The 19,465-nt window shown below is 38.6% G+C and overlaps 1 protein-coding gene across 5 annotated transcripts in view; it reads left to right on the forward strand.

Annotated features, from left to right (window-relative positions):
* Positions 1-19,465, forward strand: part of LOC132819835 (prominin-1-A-like) — a 287,338-nt gene that overhangs the window by 107,505 nt on the left and 160,368 nt on the right. For all 5 annotated transcript variants that reach the window (XR_009645127.1, XM_060831697.1, XM_060831707.1 and 2 more), the window contains 4 exons: positions 1,731-1,789; positions 5,573-5,778; positions 18,689-18,809; positions 18,905-18,968. Coding sequence is in view for 4 of the 5 variants with exons in the window: in XM_060831697.1 (XP_060687680.1) it covers positions 1,731-1,789; positions 5,573-5,778; positions 18,689-18,809; positions 18,905-18,968 (450 nt within the window). In the remaining variant the exon portion in view is untranslated. The remainder of the gene's footprint in view (positions 1-1,730; positions 1,790-5,572; positions 5,779-18,688; positions 18,810-18,904; positions 18,969-19,465) is intronic.

Here is a 19,465-nt window from a genome sequence, read left to right on the forward strand (position 1 = left end):
CATAGTTCATTCACTTGATGATCTAGGTAGAGGAGGTGTTAGATAGCTTGATTGAATTTGAAGTTGATAAATCTTCAGACAGAATGTATCCGAAGCAACTGAGGGCTTAAAATGAGGAATTGCACAATATTCTAATCCTTTTCAAATGCAGTGATGACTTGGAGAATTCGAGAATTGTGAATATTATGCTTTGTTCAAATAAATGTTTATTGCTGACCCCAGCAACCTCCAGACTGCCAGAGTAACTCAGTGATGGTAAATCTTTTAGAAATGATAATTCAACAAAATTGCTCAACACAACATGAAATATACTACTGATGCTGGAAATTTGAAATATAAACAGGACGTGCTGGAAATACCCAGAAGCTATGGCAGCAGCTACAAAGAGAGAAAGTACTATTTCAAGTTCAAATGAAAAGTCATTGACCTGAAACATTAACTCAGTTTTGTCTCCACAGAAGCTCCCAGTCAAGCTCAAAAGTTTCAGTAATTTCTATGAAAATGAATGGTCACTTGGATGAATATGCATTAATTAGGGAAAAACAACAGTGATTAGTGAGAAGCAAATTGTGTTTCCTAAAAGATCATATCATAATTGTTGCTTTTCTTGATTATTTATTGATTTTCTAGTCTTTAATCCATATTCAAAATTTACAGATGGTACAAAACTTGAAAGTATTGAGAATTGTGAGGGCGATATTGATAAACCTCCAAAACACATAGGTTAATGTGTGAATATGTGGCAGATGAAATTAATTTCAGAAAAGCCTGAAGTGATGCACTTTAATAGGAAGATTGAGGAGAGGTAAAGATGTACTTTTAAAGGACATGTGGAAATCTATTGCAATCTGTGTGCAGAGATCTTTTAAGATGGCACGAAAATTTTAAAAAATTACAATTATAAATCATCCAGGAACTTCACTTTAAGCTATAGAATTACAAGCAAGAAATTTATAATAAAGTTGTATGAAATACTAGTTTGGCATTAACTGTATTATGTCCAGACTACCTCTCAGTACTGTGGATATGGAGGAGAGAATACAGAAAGGATTTACAAGAACGGTTCCAGAGATGAGAGATCTGCAACTGCATGGAGAGTTTGGAGAATCTGCTGTTGTTGGAGAAGAAAAAGTTGAAGGAAATTTGATAGAAATGTTTAAAATCATGATGGGGATCTCTAAATAATTATTAAAGAGAAATTGTTCCCATTTTCTGGGAATTCGAGAATTAGAAGATACCAATCTAAGAGAATCAACATGAGAAAGAGCCTTTTCGTGTTGTAAATGCAATGTGTGAAAGTCTGGTGGAGGTAGTGAATTGGAAGAGAATTGTATAAGCACCTGAAGAGGAAGACTTGCAGGGTTTTCGGGAAGGGATAGGGAATGGAGCCAACTAAGTTGGTCTGATAGAGCATTGACATGAAGGGCTAAGTGGCCTCATTCTGTAACGTAATCAACATTGGTGCTAACTAAGATTTCCACAGTCAGATCCCAAAGTGTGATTGCTGAAATATTATTAAATATACCATATCTAAGAGCTAACTTTTGCATTGACTATATTTTCACATGCATCTTTGACATACCAGTATAATAATATGCTGCCTGATAGTACCTCCTTGCTCATACAGAATGGATGTATTATTTTGAAATTAACTTAACATCAATTTACAAAATCTTTACAGCAAAGCAGCATAATCCTGAATGTAAATAATTTCTTTTTTTTTGTTTTAGAGTTGATCATTGAGATAATAAAGCAGAACTATGGACAAGTACTACACCAATATCAAGAGGTAATTGTTGGCTAGACAGATCACCATGAGCTACAATATCTGACCACGTTGTTAAAATAATGCTAGTTAGTGTACTTTCTTTAAACATAAGCCTTTTGTTAAATTAAATTTAGTATTATTGATACTAAATATCAGCAAATACTGCTGGAAATAATAGTATTTGTGGGGAGTGAAACCAAATAATAAAATTGTAGTTTAAAATCTTTTCAATGTAACTGGAAAGGTTCGCCATTGAATGCATTTTAAGCAAGTGAAAAGGGCATGATGGGAACCAAAAAAACAAAATAGGAGGTTGACAATTTTATACAAGAGAGTTGATAATACAAAATGAAAAAGGTTGGTAACAGGACAAGTAAAGATGTAAAGGATGTATCTAGAGGAGGTGTGAATGGCAGAACCATGAATAGGTATAGCAGCATTTGTAAGGGGAGAAAAGAGCTGACGTTTTGAGTCTAAGTGACCCTTTGTCAAAGCTGATCTTACACCCTCTGTACTTGCATAGGAAGATGCCAGGGAACTGAAGAGTTTTATTAGGTGTGGTGGAGGTCTAGATAGGATATTGCAGAAAGATGGTCCCTTTTGGAATGCTGTAAATGGAAAGGAAGATGTGTTTGGTGTCATCCCCTCAGAAGTGGTGGTCATGGCATAAATGTTGAAGGTGAGGATAAAAGTTCTAGAAGAGAGAGGAGGTGCTGAGAGCAGAAGTACAGAAAATGGAGCAGTCAGAGACCTTGCTGAGTACCTTTGGGGGTGGAAGTGTGGAAGGAGGGGTGATTTCTGAGTTGAAAGAAAAGGACACAGTAGTATGGAAAGTGCATTGTCAGACCAATTGTGACAGAGCCACAGAGTGCCTGTAAACATGAAATGGACTCCGTGCAAGAGAAGCATGTAAGGAAATGTAATCAAGGAAGATGTGGAAGTCAGTGGGCATATAGTGAATATTGATGGCTAGTCTTCAGAAATGAAGAGAGAAAAGTTGAGGAAGGGAATGGCCAAACTTGAGGTGAGCTTCACAAAGGTAAGAGAAGAATGTATATTCAGGCCAAAGTTTGTGTAAGTTATAGAAATGTACCTGTTTTGTGATGTTTCTGCTTAAAAATGCTGTTTGCTACTCATTATAAATCACCTTGCATTCCTTTTTAACTAAATAACAAACCTGCATTTTGAGGTGAATTTATTTGTGTGATTATTATATCTCCATTTCAAACATTTATGATGATTTGCTGATTTCTTTTTTATTTTACATGCATTATTTCATTTGTTTGCATGCTTCTGCTTTGGCTCTCCAGCCAGAAAACGTTGTTCTGACTCTACAGGTACATGTATGCCTTCTCAAATATTTCTAAAGGATGATCTTTCACTTTTTGATTAGAGTTTTAATGTATCAAGGTGCTGTGACACAAAGCTGTTGGTTTAAAAATAAATGAGCTACTATTGATCTAAATATTCTATTGCAAGTTAACCTATTGATCTTTTACCCCAGTACACTAGCAGACATAGAGCTAGCTCATTTATGTCAACCAGTAAACATCTTGTTAACATCTAACATGCCTCAAAAAGGGAAGAACAAGGTCAAATAAGACTGTGTTGGAAAAACTGAACTTATTTGAGGGAGCACAAGTTTGCGCACCTTCCTTACTTTCTACCCAATTCACAACAATGTTACGAGTCATCTCAAATCAGGTAAGTGACCTGCCCTCTTGCACAGTACCTTCTGAATAATTTACTGAAGAGAGGAACCTGACTGTGACCATCTCGAGCCAGGCTTGAACTGATATCAGAGGATGCCCTTGAGGAGCAAAGGCTCTTCCCCTTAACTTCACTGAGGCCTGCTGACAACTATGGTAAACTTTTTGGCTTTGTCTGTTGTCAAACAACAAGATAAGACACCAGAAACATTAATTTGGCATCTCTGGATGAGCAGGCAAAGTGCAAAAGGCAATGCAAAGCACGAGCATCCAGATGGGCTCAGAGTGAGTGAGTGCTATGACAAGAAGCAAAGAGTCCAGAGATACAGCCTGGTGTAGACCATAACCTGGGTGTGTATCTCTGAGAGCAATGTGTCTGTGCAACCACACTACAATGATAGTGCAACTTGTAATGCAGCATTGAAATGCAGAAATGAGTTATAGGTAATTTGGAGATGTGCTGTGAGGATTCTTGGAAGATGGTACCTGTTGGTTGCCAATGTCCATTGTGTGGCCAGTGCCCATTGAGTGTGCCCTGAGTTGTTGATGCCCAATCTCCAACATGGAGGATGTTTGGACAAGCAGAAAGTTCAATTGTTATTTGCTTGCTGTGATTTCAATCTCAAATTTTCCTGTCGACTAGCTGATTTGGCAAGTATGGAAAAATTGGAGTCTGAATATTAATAAGGCAAGTTGTGGCATTAACAAGCATTAACAACAAGCAGAAGTTTTCATTTAGTGTTTCATCATTGCCTCGCAAGAATCTCGCCGTGTCTCTTGTGAGAAGCTAAAAAGATGGAGTGAGATAATCCCCGTATTGACATGGGTCTCATTGCACTTGTTATCTAATTCTGCCACACATTTCAACACAGCCCAAAATCACTCTGAGCCCTATAAAGTTTCTGTAAGACCGTGTCTCATTCATCTGAACTCCAATAAATGCAGAGATAAATTGCTCAACCTTTCCTCGTGCAATCCTTTTATCCCATGAATTAGTCTAGGGAATCTTCATTGAACTGCCTCCAATGTAAGTACAGCCCTCCTTAAGGAAGTCTTAGCTGTATGCAGTACTCCTGTGCAGTTGTCATTTTATGACCTTTTGCATTTGTATTTGATGCCAACATTCTATTTGCCTGTCTAATTACTCGGCGTACCTGTATGTTAACTTTTGTGATTCATATGTGAGGCCGTGTAAATTGCTCATGTAGAGCTATCTACATATAGATCACAGTCTCTCACATTTAAATAATATTCTGCTTTTCGACTCTTCCTACTAAAGTTGCTAATCTCACATTTTTCCACATTTTCTAAAATATTGCAACTCACTTAACCTATCTACACTCATTGGAAATTGCCACTCCTCTCCTACTTTTTCTGTTAAAAAAGAATCTTTCAGGGGATTCCAATCAAGGCTTCTGTAGAGGTGCAGAGTGTACCTTAAATCTCGTAGGTGTCTCTTGGTGCAGCATAGTTAGGGGGGAGTTCATTTCTGTTCTCTTTGGCTACATTATACCATGTCCCTTCATCTGACTCATTACCACGCGTTACAAATAGTTGAATTCCCAGCACTGACCCACTGTTTGCCCCAACTGGATTCAAGATAACCCATTTCTTCCTGACAATTATTTTCTTTGATGGAGATTCCGGAACAAGACTGCATGACCTTAAAATTGCAATATAATCAAGAAACACTTTTTCATACAAATGGGATGCAAGAACGTATTGCTGTAGAGTGTTACGGATGTTGTGAGAATTTAAATCTTTAGTTGCTAGTTTTATCCTCAATAATAACATTAGGAACTGGAACAGAGGTACAGAAGTGGAATCAAAGGACTGTTCAATGTAATACCATTGAATGGCAGAACAGGCTTAAGGGCCGATAACACTTGTTCCTATTCCTATGTTTCTATTGTGCAAAGTTGAAAATCTGCTTTTCTCCAAGCATAATTACCAATCTACAATTGTTGCATGTGCAATATTTAATGTATAATCTGATGCTTGATTTTATGTTTTATTGTAAATTGTATGTTAACCTTTGGGGAATTCTATCAATTTTATGATCAAAGTCTATTAAATATTTCCCTTTTTGTAACAGATAATTTACTATGAGATTGGTTTCATCATCTGTGCGACTCTGGGAATTGTGTTTATACTTCTCATGCCTTTTTTGGGCCTCTGTTTCTGCATGTGTCGTTGTTGTGACAACTGTGGAGGGGAGCTGCATCAACGACAGAAGAAAAATGCAGATTGTAGAAGAAGCTGCTTTGCAACAACCCTGTTTTTTGTTACCATAATTATAACGTAAGTTCGAACAGAAACCTATTGCTAACAGTTGTTTGTTAAAATCTGCATTGAAAGACCTAATAATACCTTACACTGTTGTTGCATTAATTTCTCCTCACCATGTTTTTTAAATATGAGAAGTTTTTTTTCATTTTCTGTTGAAACTCTTTCCATTTCAGGTACGCATGCCAGTGTCAGTAAACAAGATGTTGACGAAAGTTCTGCATTTGACCCAGGGAACACTTTATACAATGTGGCTTAGATCTTCTAGTCCTCAAATTATCTGAAAGATACATGTCCGTACCCCTCAGAAGTCTATCTGCATTGACTATGTGGGAATTCCCTGAGATTTAACTTTCTGTATCCAGAACTGTCCAAAACACCTTGTGTTTAATTGGAATTCTCCAAAGTTTCTAACTCTACTTATCTGGTTAACTCTTCTTACTTAGCAGTAAATGTGAGACAGAAAAATTCTCTTGTATATTCTGGGTAATTGTTTAACTGATTCCCTTCCTACGACTTGCCACTGGAGCACTTAACTGCTCAAATCCTCTTACCTGATCCAACTGCCTCCCTGGCCTGACCTATCCTGTTACTAGTCTGTCACCCAATCTCACCACTCATCTGCCACCCTCCCTGCTCACTCAGCTGTCATCCTACCCTTGTGTCACCTGTCACCCAGCTCCTTCAATCACCCACCTACCCTTGTACTCAATTGCTTTACTTCTCTTTGTAGCTTCTTAAGGATGCTTTGGGATGTTTAAACTTTGTTTCAATACTGGAAAATGGCAGAACGTGCTGGAAAAAGGGGCTGTGTTTGTATGAAGATTTTCTTTGCTGCACCCTGAGAGGACTACTGTCTGCAACTGTTGGGAAAAATTCTGCATCAAAGACAGGCCCAAAAATATCTGATCAAATTAAGAATCTAATAGAATTCCTGCAGTGTGGAAGCAAACCACACTGACCCAAAAGAGCATCCCACCCAGACCCATCCCCCTACTCTGTCCCTGTAACCCCACATTTCCCATAGCTAATCCATCTAGCCTGCACATCCTTGGACACTGGGTAATTTAGCATGGCCAATCCACCTAATCTGCATATCTTTGGACTGTGGGAGTAAACTGGAGCACTTGACCGAAACCCACACAAACACTAGGAGAATGCAAACTCCACACGGATAGTTGCCCAAGGCCAAAATTGAACCCAGATCCCTGGCACTGTAAGGCAGCAGTGCTAACCACTAAGCCACCATGCTGCCCTGTAAAAATGTAACGTATTATCTGATCTGAGGTGGAAGTAGGGATTCCAACCCAAAAAACAGATGACTTAGGCCTATGACAAGCTTTCTGTTTATTCCCTCATTGTAGCAACATTCCCTCATTGACTAACATTGCTATGATGTGGAGATGCCAGTGTTGGACTGGGGTGGACAAAGTCAGAAGTCACATGAGATCAAGTTATAGTCCAACAGGTTTATTTGAAATCACCAGCTTTCAGAACGCTGCCCTTTCATTGGGTGAAGTGGAGGGAACTGCTTCCCTCACTTCACCTGACAAAGGAGCTGTGCTCCAAAAGCTTGTGATTTCAAGTAAATCTGTTGGACTATAAGCTGGTGTCGTATGATTTCTGACTGAGTAACATTATTAATTAGTGCCAAATTCATTGGCCGTATTCTACTGCCGACTAGAAACAGGACAAAGAATTTCCATCACTTTCGCTTGAATTTGATGTAACATAGGTGAAACATTTTTCTTTCCACTTATAGTATCAAAGCATGGTTCAGTGCTGGCTCCTTAACTATTTACAATCTACATTAATGATTTTGATAAGGAAGTCTGTATTGTAGCCAAATTTGCTGAAATTAGAAAAATAAGTAGGGAAGCAAGTTGTGAAGAGGACGTGAAGAAGAGATTTTTGAGAAACCAAGATCACAGAATTTTCTGAAATATACAAATGACACTTTGTTTAAATATGTTTATGAAGGAAAGATCTGTATACCAAATGTTGCAATAGAACATGATCCCTGATTTGAACATAATGTAGCATTCCATCTTGTTAATGATCAATAGTTGTATGGGCCTAGGTCATTAATTGTGGCATTTATTCTTACCGAAACATTCTGCAACTAAATGTGAACTCTCCTTTTCAAGCTGGAATATTCAGGGAATTTTCAAAACAAATATCTTTTTTGTATATTTACCACATCCTGTCTTGAATGGAAACCAAACCTTCAGTCAATCTACTTTGCTCTTATATAAATATCTTGAAACCAGATGAAAATTTTCCTAATTTTATTCACTCCATGGGATATCATGAAATGGTTGGAGGCACTGGATACTGCAAAGGCTATGGATCCTGACAATATTTTGAAAAAATATTGAAAACATGTTCCATATCTTGTGTACCTTTGGTGAAGTTGTTTCAGTACAGCTGCAAGACTGACATCTACCTGCCAATATGGAAAGTTGCCCAGATATTTCCTGTACACAAAAGCAGGACAGATCCAACCTAATCAGTTACTGCCCCACTAGTCTATTCCTGATCATCAAATTAGTGATAGAAGGTGTCGTCAACAGTGCTATCAAACATACCTCATTAATGCTCACTTTTGATTCCATCAGCGCTACTCAACTCTTGACCTCACTACAGCCTTAGTTGAAATGTGGACTAAAAAGTTGAATGTCAGAGCTGAGGTGAGAACAATTGCCTTTGACATCAAAATCACTAGTAACTGAGTGTGGCCTTGAGAAGTCCTAGCAAAACTGGAATCGATGAGAATCAGGGGATAAACTCTCCACTGGTTCGAGTAATACTTGTCACAAAGGAAGATGATTAGTCATTTCATTTCCAGGACATCATCTCAGGTTAGTGCCCTTTGCTGAACCATCTTCAAATTGTACAATGTTCAGCACCATTTGTGACTCCTCAGGTAATGAAGCAGTCGTGTTTAAATGCAGTAAGATCTGGAAAATATCCAGACTTGGTTCGAAAAGTGAGGTATAGCAAAGTGACCTCATGCAACTTTAGGGTGTTTCCAAAAAACACCATTGAATGTTGCAGCCAGTGGTCTTAGTCCATATTGATAAGACCATAAGACCATAAGACATAGGAGTGGAAGTAAGGCCATTCAGCCCATCGAGTCCACTCTGCCATTCAATCATGGCTGATGGGCATTTCAACTCCACTTACCAGCGTTCTCCCCGTAGCCCTTAATTCCTTGAGACAACAAGAATCTATCAATCTCTGCCTTGAAGACATTTAGCGTCCCAGCCTCCACTGCACTCCGTGGCAATGAATTCCACAGGCCCACCACTTTCTGGCTGAAGAAATGTCTCCACATTTCTGTTCTGAATTGACCCCCTCTAATTCTAAGGCTGTGTCCACGGGTCTCCTCGCCTAATGGAAACAATTTCCTAGCGTCCACCCTTTCCAAGCCATGTATTATCTTGTACGTCTCTATTAAGTCTCCCCTTAATCTTCTAAACTCCAATGAATACTCCAGGATCCTCAGCCGTTCCTCATATGTTAGACCTACCATTCCAGGGATCATCCGTGTGAATCTCCGCTGGACACGTTCCTTCCTGAGGTGTGGGGACCAAAACTGGACACAGTACTCCAAATCAGGCCTAACCAGAGCTTTATAAAGTCTCAGTAGCACATCTCTGCTTGTATATTCCAACCCTCTTGAGATAAGTGACAACATTGCATTCTCTTTCTTAATCATGGACTCAACCTGCATGTTTACCTTTGCACTCCCAGATCCCTTTGTATTTTGGCTTTACTAATTTTCTTACTATTTAGAAAGTAGTCTATGCTTATATTCTTTTTGCCAAAGTGCAAGACCTCGCACTTGCTCACGTTGAATTCCATCAGCCATTTCCTGGACCACTCTCCCAAACTGTCTAGATCCTTCTGTAGCCTCCCCACTTCCTCAGTACTATCTGCCTGTCCACCTAACTTCATATCATCTGCAAACTTCACTAGAATGCCCCCAGTCCCCTCATCCAAATCATTAATATATAATACGAATAGCTGTGGCCCCAACACTGAACCCTGCGGACACCGCTCCTCACTGGCTGCCATTTCCTTATCTCCCATCACTAGGCTTCCTGCATCAGTTTGAAGTGGCCCAATGTCTACTTTTGCCTGTTGTTTGTTTCTTATGTACTGAAAGAAACTTTTACTATCATTTCTAATATTACTGGCTAGCCTACCTTCATATTTGATCCTCTCATTTCTTATTATCTTTTATCCCAACTCTCTGCCTTCTGTTAGACAGCCAATCGTCAATCCATCCCAGCAGCTCACCTCGAACACCATGGGCCCTCACCTTGCTCAGCAGCCTCCCGTGTGGCACTTTATCAAAGGCCTTTTGAAAGTCTAGATAGACCACATCCATTGGGTTTCCCTGGTCTAACCTACTTGTCACCACTTCAAAGAATTCCAACAGGTTTGTCAGGCATGACCTCACCTTACTAAATCCATGTTGACTTGTTCTAATCAGACTCTGCTCTTCTAAGAATTTAGAAATCTCATCCTTAATGATGGATTCTAGAATTTTACCAACAACCGAGGTTAAGCTAATTGGCCTTTTGTCTTTTGTCTTGATCCTTTCTTGAACAAGTGGGTTACAACAGCCATCTTCCAATCATCTGGACCTTTCCTGACTCCAGTGCCTCTTGAAAGATCTCAACCAATGCCTCCGCTATTTCCTCAGCCACCTCACTCAGAACTCTAGGGTGTATCCCATCGGGGCCAGGAGATTTATCAATTTTAAGACTTTTTAACTTTTCTAGCACTATCTCTTTTGTAATGACAACCATACTCAACTCAGCCCCCTGACTCCCTTTAATTGTTGGGATATTACTCATGTCTTCCACTGTGAAAACTGACGCAAAGTACTTGTTAAGTTCTCCTGCTATTTCCTTATCTCCCATCACTAGGCTTCCAGCATCAGTTTGAAGTGGCCCAATGTCTACTTTTGCCTGTTGTTTGTTTCTTATGTACTGAAAGAAACTTTTACTATCATTTCTAATATTACTGGCTAGCCTACCTTCATATTTGATCCTCTCATTTCTTATTACACTCTTTGTTATCCTCTGTTTGTTTTTGTAGCCTTCCCAATTTTCTGATTTCCCACTGTTCTTGGCCACTTTATAGGATCTCTCTTTTTCTTAAATACATTTCCTGACTTCCTTTGTCAGCCATGGTTGTCTAATCCCTCCCCGGATAATCTTTCTTTTCTTGGGGATGAACCTCTGTATAATGTCCTCAATTATACCCACAAACTCCTGCCATTTTTGTTCTACTCTCTTCCCGGTTAGCCTCTGCTTCCAGTCTATTTTTGTCAGTTCCTCTCTCATGCCCTCATAATTACCTTTATTTAACTGTAACACCATTACATCCGATTTTGCCTTCTCTCTTTCAAATTCCAGACTGAACTCTACCATATTATGATCGCTACTTCCTAAGGGTTCCCTTACTTTAAGATCTTTTATAGAGTCTGGTTCATTGCAAAGCACTAGGTCCAGAATAGCCTGCTCCCTTGTGGGCTCCATGACAAGCTTAGACAGGAACAGAGATATGGTCCTACAGTCAGAATCTGGGGAGGTGGATAAGACATTAGTAAGCAAACAAAAATGGCAAATGAAACCTAGTAAGACCACAAGACACAGGAGCAGAAATTAGGCCACTTAGCCTATTGTGTCTGCTCTGCCATTCGGTTATGGCTGATAAGTTTCTCAACCCCATTCTCCCGCTTTCTTCCTATAATCCTTGATCCGCTTGACAATCAAAACCTCTCTATCTCTGTTTTAAACATACTCAGTGACCTGACCACCACAGCATTCTGTAGAAGTGAATTCCATAGATTCACCATTCTCTGGCTGAGGAAGTTTCTCTTTACCTCCATTCTAAGAGGTCTTCCCTTTACTCTGTGTCCTCGGGTTCTCGTCTCTCCTATCAATGGAAACATCTTCCCAACATCCACTCTGTCCAGGCCATTCGGTATTCTGTAAGTTTCAATCGGGTCCCCCTCATCCTTCTAAACTCCATTGAGTACAGACCCAGAGTCCTCAAGCGTACCTTATATGTTAAGCTTTTCATTCCTGGGACCATTCTTGTGAACCTTCTCTGGACCTGCTCCAGGGCCAGTCCATCCCTACTGAAATATGGGTCTCAAAACTGCACACAACACTACAAATGTGGTCTGACCAGAGCCTTATAGATGTACATCGCTGCTTTTATATTCAAGTCCTCTCAAGATTAATGCCAACATTGCATTTGCCTTCCTAACTACTGTCTCAGCCTGCAAGTTTCTCTTGAGACAATCTGGATTAGAAATACATAAAAGTGTGAAGTTGTTAATTTTGGTTGGAAGAACAGAGAGACTTTACAAGGGGCGCAGGAGCAAAAGAACTCTGGGATTACATGTGCATAAATCATTGAAGGCAGTGGTATTTGAGGTAGTGATTAATAAAACATATTGTATATTAGGCTTTATCAATTTCAGACAAAAGTAAAGAAGCTATGTTAAACCTTTTTTAAAAAAAGGGACCTCAATTGCATCCATTTCTAGGAATCACATTTTACGAAGGATGAGAAGGTACTAGAAAGTGTGCAGGAATGATTACTGAGCATTGTAGTTACTATAATGAGGGCAGCCAGCTGGACCTCTGAATATGAATCTCCTGATTGCCGCTGCTAATCTGGTTCAATCAGGCACCCCTGGGTGACAGGTAATAAGTGGAGTGTTAAAGATACGGTCACTTTGATAGCTGACTCTGAAGAGGCAGTACTAAAATCAGCAACTGTTTATGTCTAAATAAAAGGTGATTTGTGACTGCATACCGGCCTCTCTGAAGTTATTTCAGTGGCAACAACAACAAAGCACCATGCATACAGAAATCAACTTGCAACAGTGTTCTTTGAGTTGGGGTAAGCATTTCTTACATCATGTCTTTGTTTGGGAAGCTTAACTTGTTTGACCCTGCCATCGAGGAGTGGGAACAGTATGTGGAAAGAATACATTTTGCTTCCCCAAACAACATTGTGGTAAATGAAAAGCACTAAGTAATTCTGTGGAGGCACATTTTTTTTTCTGTTATTAGGAGTCTCGCTTTCCCTGAGGCACCAAATACTAAAACCTCTTTGGATCGGAGAGACCAACGCACAGTGGAGGAAAGCATATCTTTTGGGGAGTAAGAGTGGTTATCCCAAGCAAATCTCACTGCCAAATATGTGGTGAACTCCACTAGGGCCATCCAGGGGTCTCCAAAATGAGGACGTAGGTGAGAAGTTATGTCTGATAATCGGGCTTAAATGCAGACATTGCTGCATTGGTGGGGCAGTGCCCAGAGTGCCAACAAGGCCAAAAACTACCACCTCCCACATCCAGGGAATGACCAGGTGTACCTTGGACTTGGTTGCACATTGACTATGGAGGTATTTTCGTGGGTTCAGTTTTCAAAGTTATTATAGATACCCACTCAAAGTGGTCAAATGTGCGTAAGGTCCTCACACCAATCACAGGAATGGTGATAGAAAAACTGCAAATCTTTTTAATACGTGAAGTTCCAGAAATATTGGTTGTAGGTAAAGGGTCATCGTTTACTAGCGGGAAATTTGAGTATTTCCTAAACTTGAATGGAATTTGACATATAAGGATAGCTCCATACCACCCATCAGTCAAACACTGGCAAGAACAGCAGTTCAAACTTTGAAGGCTGGCTTGAAGAAACAGCCTACAGCTTCGCTAGATACCAAGCGGTCATGGATCTGATTTGACTATAGGACCATCCCATGCAAGTACAGGGATAGCATTGGCAGAGTTGCTAGTGGAGGGGAAATGCTGGACCAGGTTAAGCCCGATCTTCCCGGACCTCGGTGAGGGGAGGGTGAAGCGGCATCAAAAATGCCAATAGTGGATAGTAGACTCTGCTAAACAAGAACGATAGTTTGATATGGTACAAAGTTTTGTGTAAGAATCATGGAAATGGCCTTGCATGGGTAAGGGGCATGGTTGACCTAAGGTCAGGACTAGTGATGTAAAAAGTGTGGGTAATGCGGCAGTTCTGAGCAAGCATATGGACCATATGAAAGCCATGACATCGCAAGCAGTGCAGGAGCAAAATGTATCCTGCCGCTTGGAAAGTCTGCTGGAATCCTTGGGTTCACTTTCTCTGTCAAACACTGATGACTACTCAGAATCAGAGGTAGATAAGACAGATGTAGTTGCCTCAATGCCTTTGCCACTGGAAGAAGAGTATGTACAATACTATGGCTTTAAGAGACATATTTTGTCTTGGTTTTTTTATGATGAGAGATTGAGAAAGAGATGAAGAGCGGTCTGTTCCAAGCAAATAAAGTAATGAGCTCGTAGGGCCTAGGGTTTTTTCTTAAAGCTGGGTTTTAGTTTGGCTTCAACAGTTGTTGGGTTTGGAAATTGGCTGTGAAATGTCCCTCTCTCTCTCGCGCTCTCACTGTCTCTGCTACAGCCTAAAAGCTTGAATTCTCTTTGCCAAAATCACATGTGAAAAGATCTATCAGGATAAAATGTGTTTTGCTTAAAGCTAAGTAGTGTAACCAATCGAATTACATCTGGAATACAGCACATTACACTTGCTTTTAAATAAGATAAAAGTTAGGGTCTAGGCTAACTCATTCATATATTTGAGGGGGTTTGGTGTGAAATTCTACTGAGGTGGCCCTGGCACAAGTGTCAAGCTCCACTCCCTCCACACACAATCCCCTCCCTCCGCCTTATTGGATGCGACCCAGTGCTAAAATGCCCCAGGAGGAGCTTCAAGAAAAAGGATCAGCCTGTGTCCAGGGACTGAGTGGGAGAGGGATGTAGTGATTGTAATGAGATCAGCCGGTTTAGACCTCTTAGAATACGAAGTCCTTGATTGGGGCTGTTAAACAGGCTAGCAGATATTATAAAGGGTGGGGGGGTGGGACAGGGTTGGTGTCAGAGATACTACCACTCAGATAGCTGACCCTGAAGAGGCAGTACTAATGTCAAGGGCTGTTCATGTGTAAATAAACGATGGGCATGATAATGGGATGTCAGCTTCTGTGGAGTTATTTCAAGAATTATTACAGAAATTAGGATTCTGGACAGACTGGATGAGGAGAACAGTGCTGTTTGGTGTATTAATAGCAAACTGGGGGCATAGTTTCAAGGTAACTAGCAAAAGAAACTGGTAACAGAAGTAAAACTTTTGTTAATGCAGTTAGTGTCTAGAATCACTGTCTGAGAATCAAATGAGGAGAGGGCTATTTGTGGCTTTCAAAAAGTGTTGTTACCAGTGCACTTCTAGGAGAAAAAGCTTGCATTTTATTTTGTGTAATGGCCTCTCTGTTCATCTGGGATATGATTTCATGATAAAGCATCTAACTTTCAGTAAATGATCATGTGACCAGGTTTCCTGGGAGATAAACAATAGAGGGAAAAATTAGTCAGCACGTTAATTATAAGGATTTGATTCTGTTTGGAAGCTGTTCAAGTTTCAGAACAAGCTAACGGGAGAAAAGAAAGTATCTTTCTTAAACAGCGGCCAGTTGAAATCTCATGTAATGGTTAAAATAATTAAAAATCTTGTTAGCTGCAGGACTCCTAACAGTGGGTTGAATTTCAGGAATAGCTAAAGATGGCATGTGCACGTATGTGTGTGTGCAGGTGTATGTCTGTATATGCATACAAAACGCTTGGCTGAATACACAGCTAGTACTGATGTTAACACTTTCGGACTACAGATGTGATGGTAGGGTCCTAGGGGAAGGCAGTGATGGATCATCCACTTCGTATTATTCTTTGAAGATGATTGAAAATGCTTATGCCCTATAACAGACCAATTGTTCCTATTATGCACTTTCCTGATTAAATCTCTGATCACTCCTAACTCTTTGATTTCTGCATGATGACTTTAAATGTAATATGTTCTGCATATCACATCAGCAGCATTTATTTAGGAATTGGTAATGCTAAATTGTATGTTTCATGCAGTACCGAGCTAATGTGAGAAGAAAGCTTGAGGTTTTGATTTTAACTACTTCAGGAAAATGGTTATTGCATGGCTATTTAGCAAATGTAATACTTCCTTGATTGACAGATAAAAGACTAATTTGACACCATCCCAAAAGTAGAATGCGTTCAGAATACAAGATGCAGGTATTCTTTCTGTGATAAGCAAAGTTATTACTACACTAAAATAGCGTAAAGTGGAATACATGGGAACATTTTCTCTGAAAGAACCTTTGTGTTCTTTTATGTCTCACTGTTCTTCAAAGACCCTTTGTTCTGTTGTGATAGTGCAGATGACCTTGAAAGCCTGTGGATACAGTCTTTCCTTGCTTTACAAAACTTGAACAAAGATGTCTTTCTAAGAATTTAGACGTGATTATGATTTGCCTAATTTTAATCTCTTAACTAGACGGTTATTGAATTAATAATGTGGGCTCTGTTAACATCCGTTTATGTCCAACTGTTAGTTTTCCTCGACAAAAAGATTCAATAATATATTTAAAAGGCACACAATTTAATGCTTATACTTTGAATATTGAATTGGCAATGAAGAAAGAACAGTATGTTTTGAAGCTAAGAAACATAACTAGGATAAACTGATCATTGATAGAAAAATGAATAAATTTTCTCTGAAATAATTGTTATCCATGCATTTGTCATTGTTGTTTTAGTATTAATGCCAAAATTAGTGCTGTAGGATATGTGGTGATTTGAGGAATCTACATTATACCAAATGGCTGAGGAAATGCATGCTTTAATAGAATGTGCGTCTTGTAAACAGACAATTTTTCAACAAACATATATCAAGGCCCTGAATTTGAACTAATTTAAATGTTTCCTTGAGACTACTGGTGAATTTGTGGGCATAGTTGAGTTTCATTGCTTGAGAAATGAACCAGATTAAATTATTTTCCACAACTATGATCAATTTTTCTAACACTGGTGCTGGATAGAGAATTCTTAACATTTTCATGGACAGCACTCATTAGGGCAGCTTTAAGCGATGGGCTTGTCTGATTGAATGTTAGGAAGATGAAAAAGAAAAAGAGAAGGCTTTTCTTGTATTATGCCTCAATGTTACCATGGTAATTTCCAGGCTGCAAGGACACTCGAGCCATTTCATACCCCTAAGTGTATATAGTATGGAAACTGCTGGTACGTAAAGTAGATTTTTCAACCAGTGTTGTTTCAAGAGAGCAATGACATTATATAATGCCAGTCTAATTTGTAGTATGATTATTCCATTCAAAGTATTTTGGATGGGTGACAATTGTCTGTCCTATTCATAAATAAATAAAATTATAGACGTACCATCTACATTGAATTATGTTGCAATAAGGTTCATACTACAGAATTGGCAAGTGGTTCGACTAATATTACTTCAGTATCATGAAAGGAGCACAATGATGGATTATGGAAGCTGCTGCAATTATGATGTTTCACTTTCTTCATTATTCAAAAGTGTGAAGTGACTGTCAGGCAACATTGTAGTGCACGTGTATTTATGTATAAATAAATCATTTACTATGTATAGGATGTTATGTTGTAGGATATAAAATTATGGAAAGTACCACACTTTTGACACCATAATCTAATTATTCCCCTTGACGCCCAAGTCCTAAACTGATATAATGATGCCACTAATAATTAGCCATTGTTACTTTCCAGATCAATGAGGCACAAAATACATGTGGATTAGAGATTTTTCTGATCTGCATAAATTTGTGCCATTCCAAATGTTTGCTACACCATGGAGCCAAACTTCTTTTCAACACTGCTGGGGTCAAATTAACAATTGTTGGTAAATCATTGCTACTGATCTGTGCATTGGCTATTTTATTTAACATTTGCTCATGCTACAAAATCTGGTTATTTTCTCTTGACATGGGGGGTTCTTGACTGATTTTCAATGTAGAACCAAATGGTAATTTGTACTTTCAAACCCCAGGATTTAATTTTGGATTTGACATTTGTTCAGCTCAATTGACTAAATATGACTGGGTTCAAATTAGCTTCCACAGTGGTGAACACAACGCAATGATTCCACTAGTTAAAAGCAACATATTTCTACTTAAATATTTAGAGCAATCAAGCTAGCTTTTTTTTGTGTGTACCTGTTGCTGCAAATGAACAGGTACTGGAATTAAAATCAAATGGCATATAAGTCCAATTATATGAAAATTATGCTGGTGGAAAATCTAAATATTGATTTTTTAAAAATCACACTGTACAATCCAACTAGTGCACAGGACATTATAATATTGTTAGCTTTATTTTATTACAATGTAATTAAAATGGATGAAATAACTTACTTTTCCCAATCAAAATGATCATTACATTTCCAAAGATTTCCTTAAACACTTCTATTATGTATGTCAGTGAGCACTAATTGCCTTGTGTCCCTGATTGATTCTTTGAATTGAAATTCCACACTTGCTGTAAGTGTAGCTGTGTAAAGAAACAATGTTTATGAGGAACCACATCTCTAATTATCTTCCTGTTGATAATTTTGCATAGAACTGGTTATTTTATTTCATGGCAACAAATGGCACAAAAGCCTTGAGAGAAATTACTCATGCCTTAACATGTAAGTTGCTTGATTTCCAGATTTTTCAGACATATGTAATAGTGCTTTAACTTTTCTGCTCTTCGGAATGCTGTGGTGGGAAAATGTACATTCAAAATGAAAATATTTTGAGGCTAACAAGAATGTACTTGTGAAAAGGTACTCATTCAGCAATTCAATAATCTTTTGTGAGTGATTTTTATTGTTAAAGTTCAAAATTAAAATATAAATTGTCAAATAAATGGCTTAATATTGATTTTGGCACAATAGTCTGCTTTAAGGGCACTTAGTTTGTTGATTCTCCTTTAAGTAACTTCTCTTTTAAATATAAAAATCAGGGCTGGAACACTGTGCATGTTTGCTGCTAACCAAAATCTCACCAACCAAGTTAAAAGAGTTAAGAAGTTAGTCAACAGTAATTTCCAAGACCTACACGCTCTGCTTGATTACACGCCAATGGTAAGGAAGATTTCAATGATGTACATTGTTAAGATTTTATGTACTTCTAATGAAATGTAATTTCCACAAAAGCAAGTAATGTCTTTTTATTTCAGCAACTAAATTACATCACACAACAATACAGCATTGCTAAGAACAAAGCACTCTCCGATATTAACAGTAAGTAATCTTTTTGTTTAGTTCTGCTAAATAAACAGATAACCTTCTGTTTTGCTGGACATTATGCATGTTAGTCTTCAAAATGCCTTCAACACTAATTATAATACAGGATAACGTCAAAGTGGGTTGGCATATTAGTTTTCATGAAGAAAATCTTTTGTTCATTACAATAGTTTTAGTTATTATCGATGTAACTGCCAATGCCACTCTCAAAAATTTTAGTTTGCTATACCTCACCAAGTAAGAATTGCTTTTGAAAACCAAATTTCAAGTCAATCTTTTTGATGCTGCCTTGGATTGTTAAAGAGAATGAAGAAAAGAGTTCAAGAGTATATTTCCAGCACAAGGGGAATCATGCCTGCATTGGCTTAGAGGCTTAACCGTTCTTTCCCCCATCAGGTCAGTTGATAAGCCATTATGCTTTTCGTGTTATGTCATATATATGTCTCAGGTTAATATGTAAGCAGTTTACAAGAAATAATTTAAAAACTTCTTCT

Source organism: Hemiscyllium ocellatum, chromosome 1 (genome assembly GCF_020745735.1).
Source record: "Hemiscyllium ocellatum isolate sHemOce1 chromosome 1, sHemOce1.pat.X.cur, whole genome shotgun sequence".
In the NCBI taxonomy this organism is placed as follows: domain Eukaryota; kingdom Metazoa; phylum Chordata; class Chondrichthyes; order Orectolobiformes; family Hemiscylliidae; genus Hemiscyllium; species Hemiscyllium ocellatum.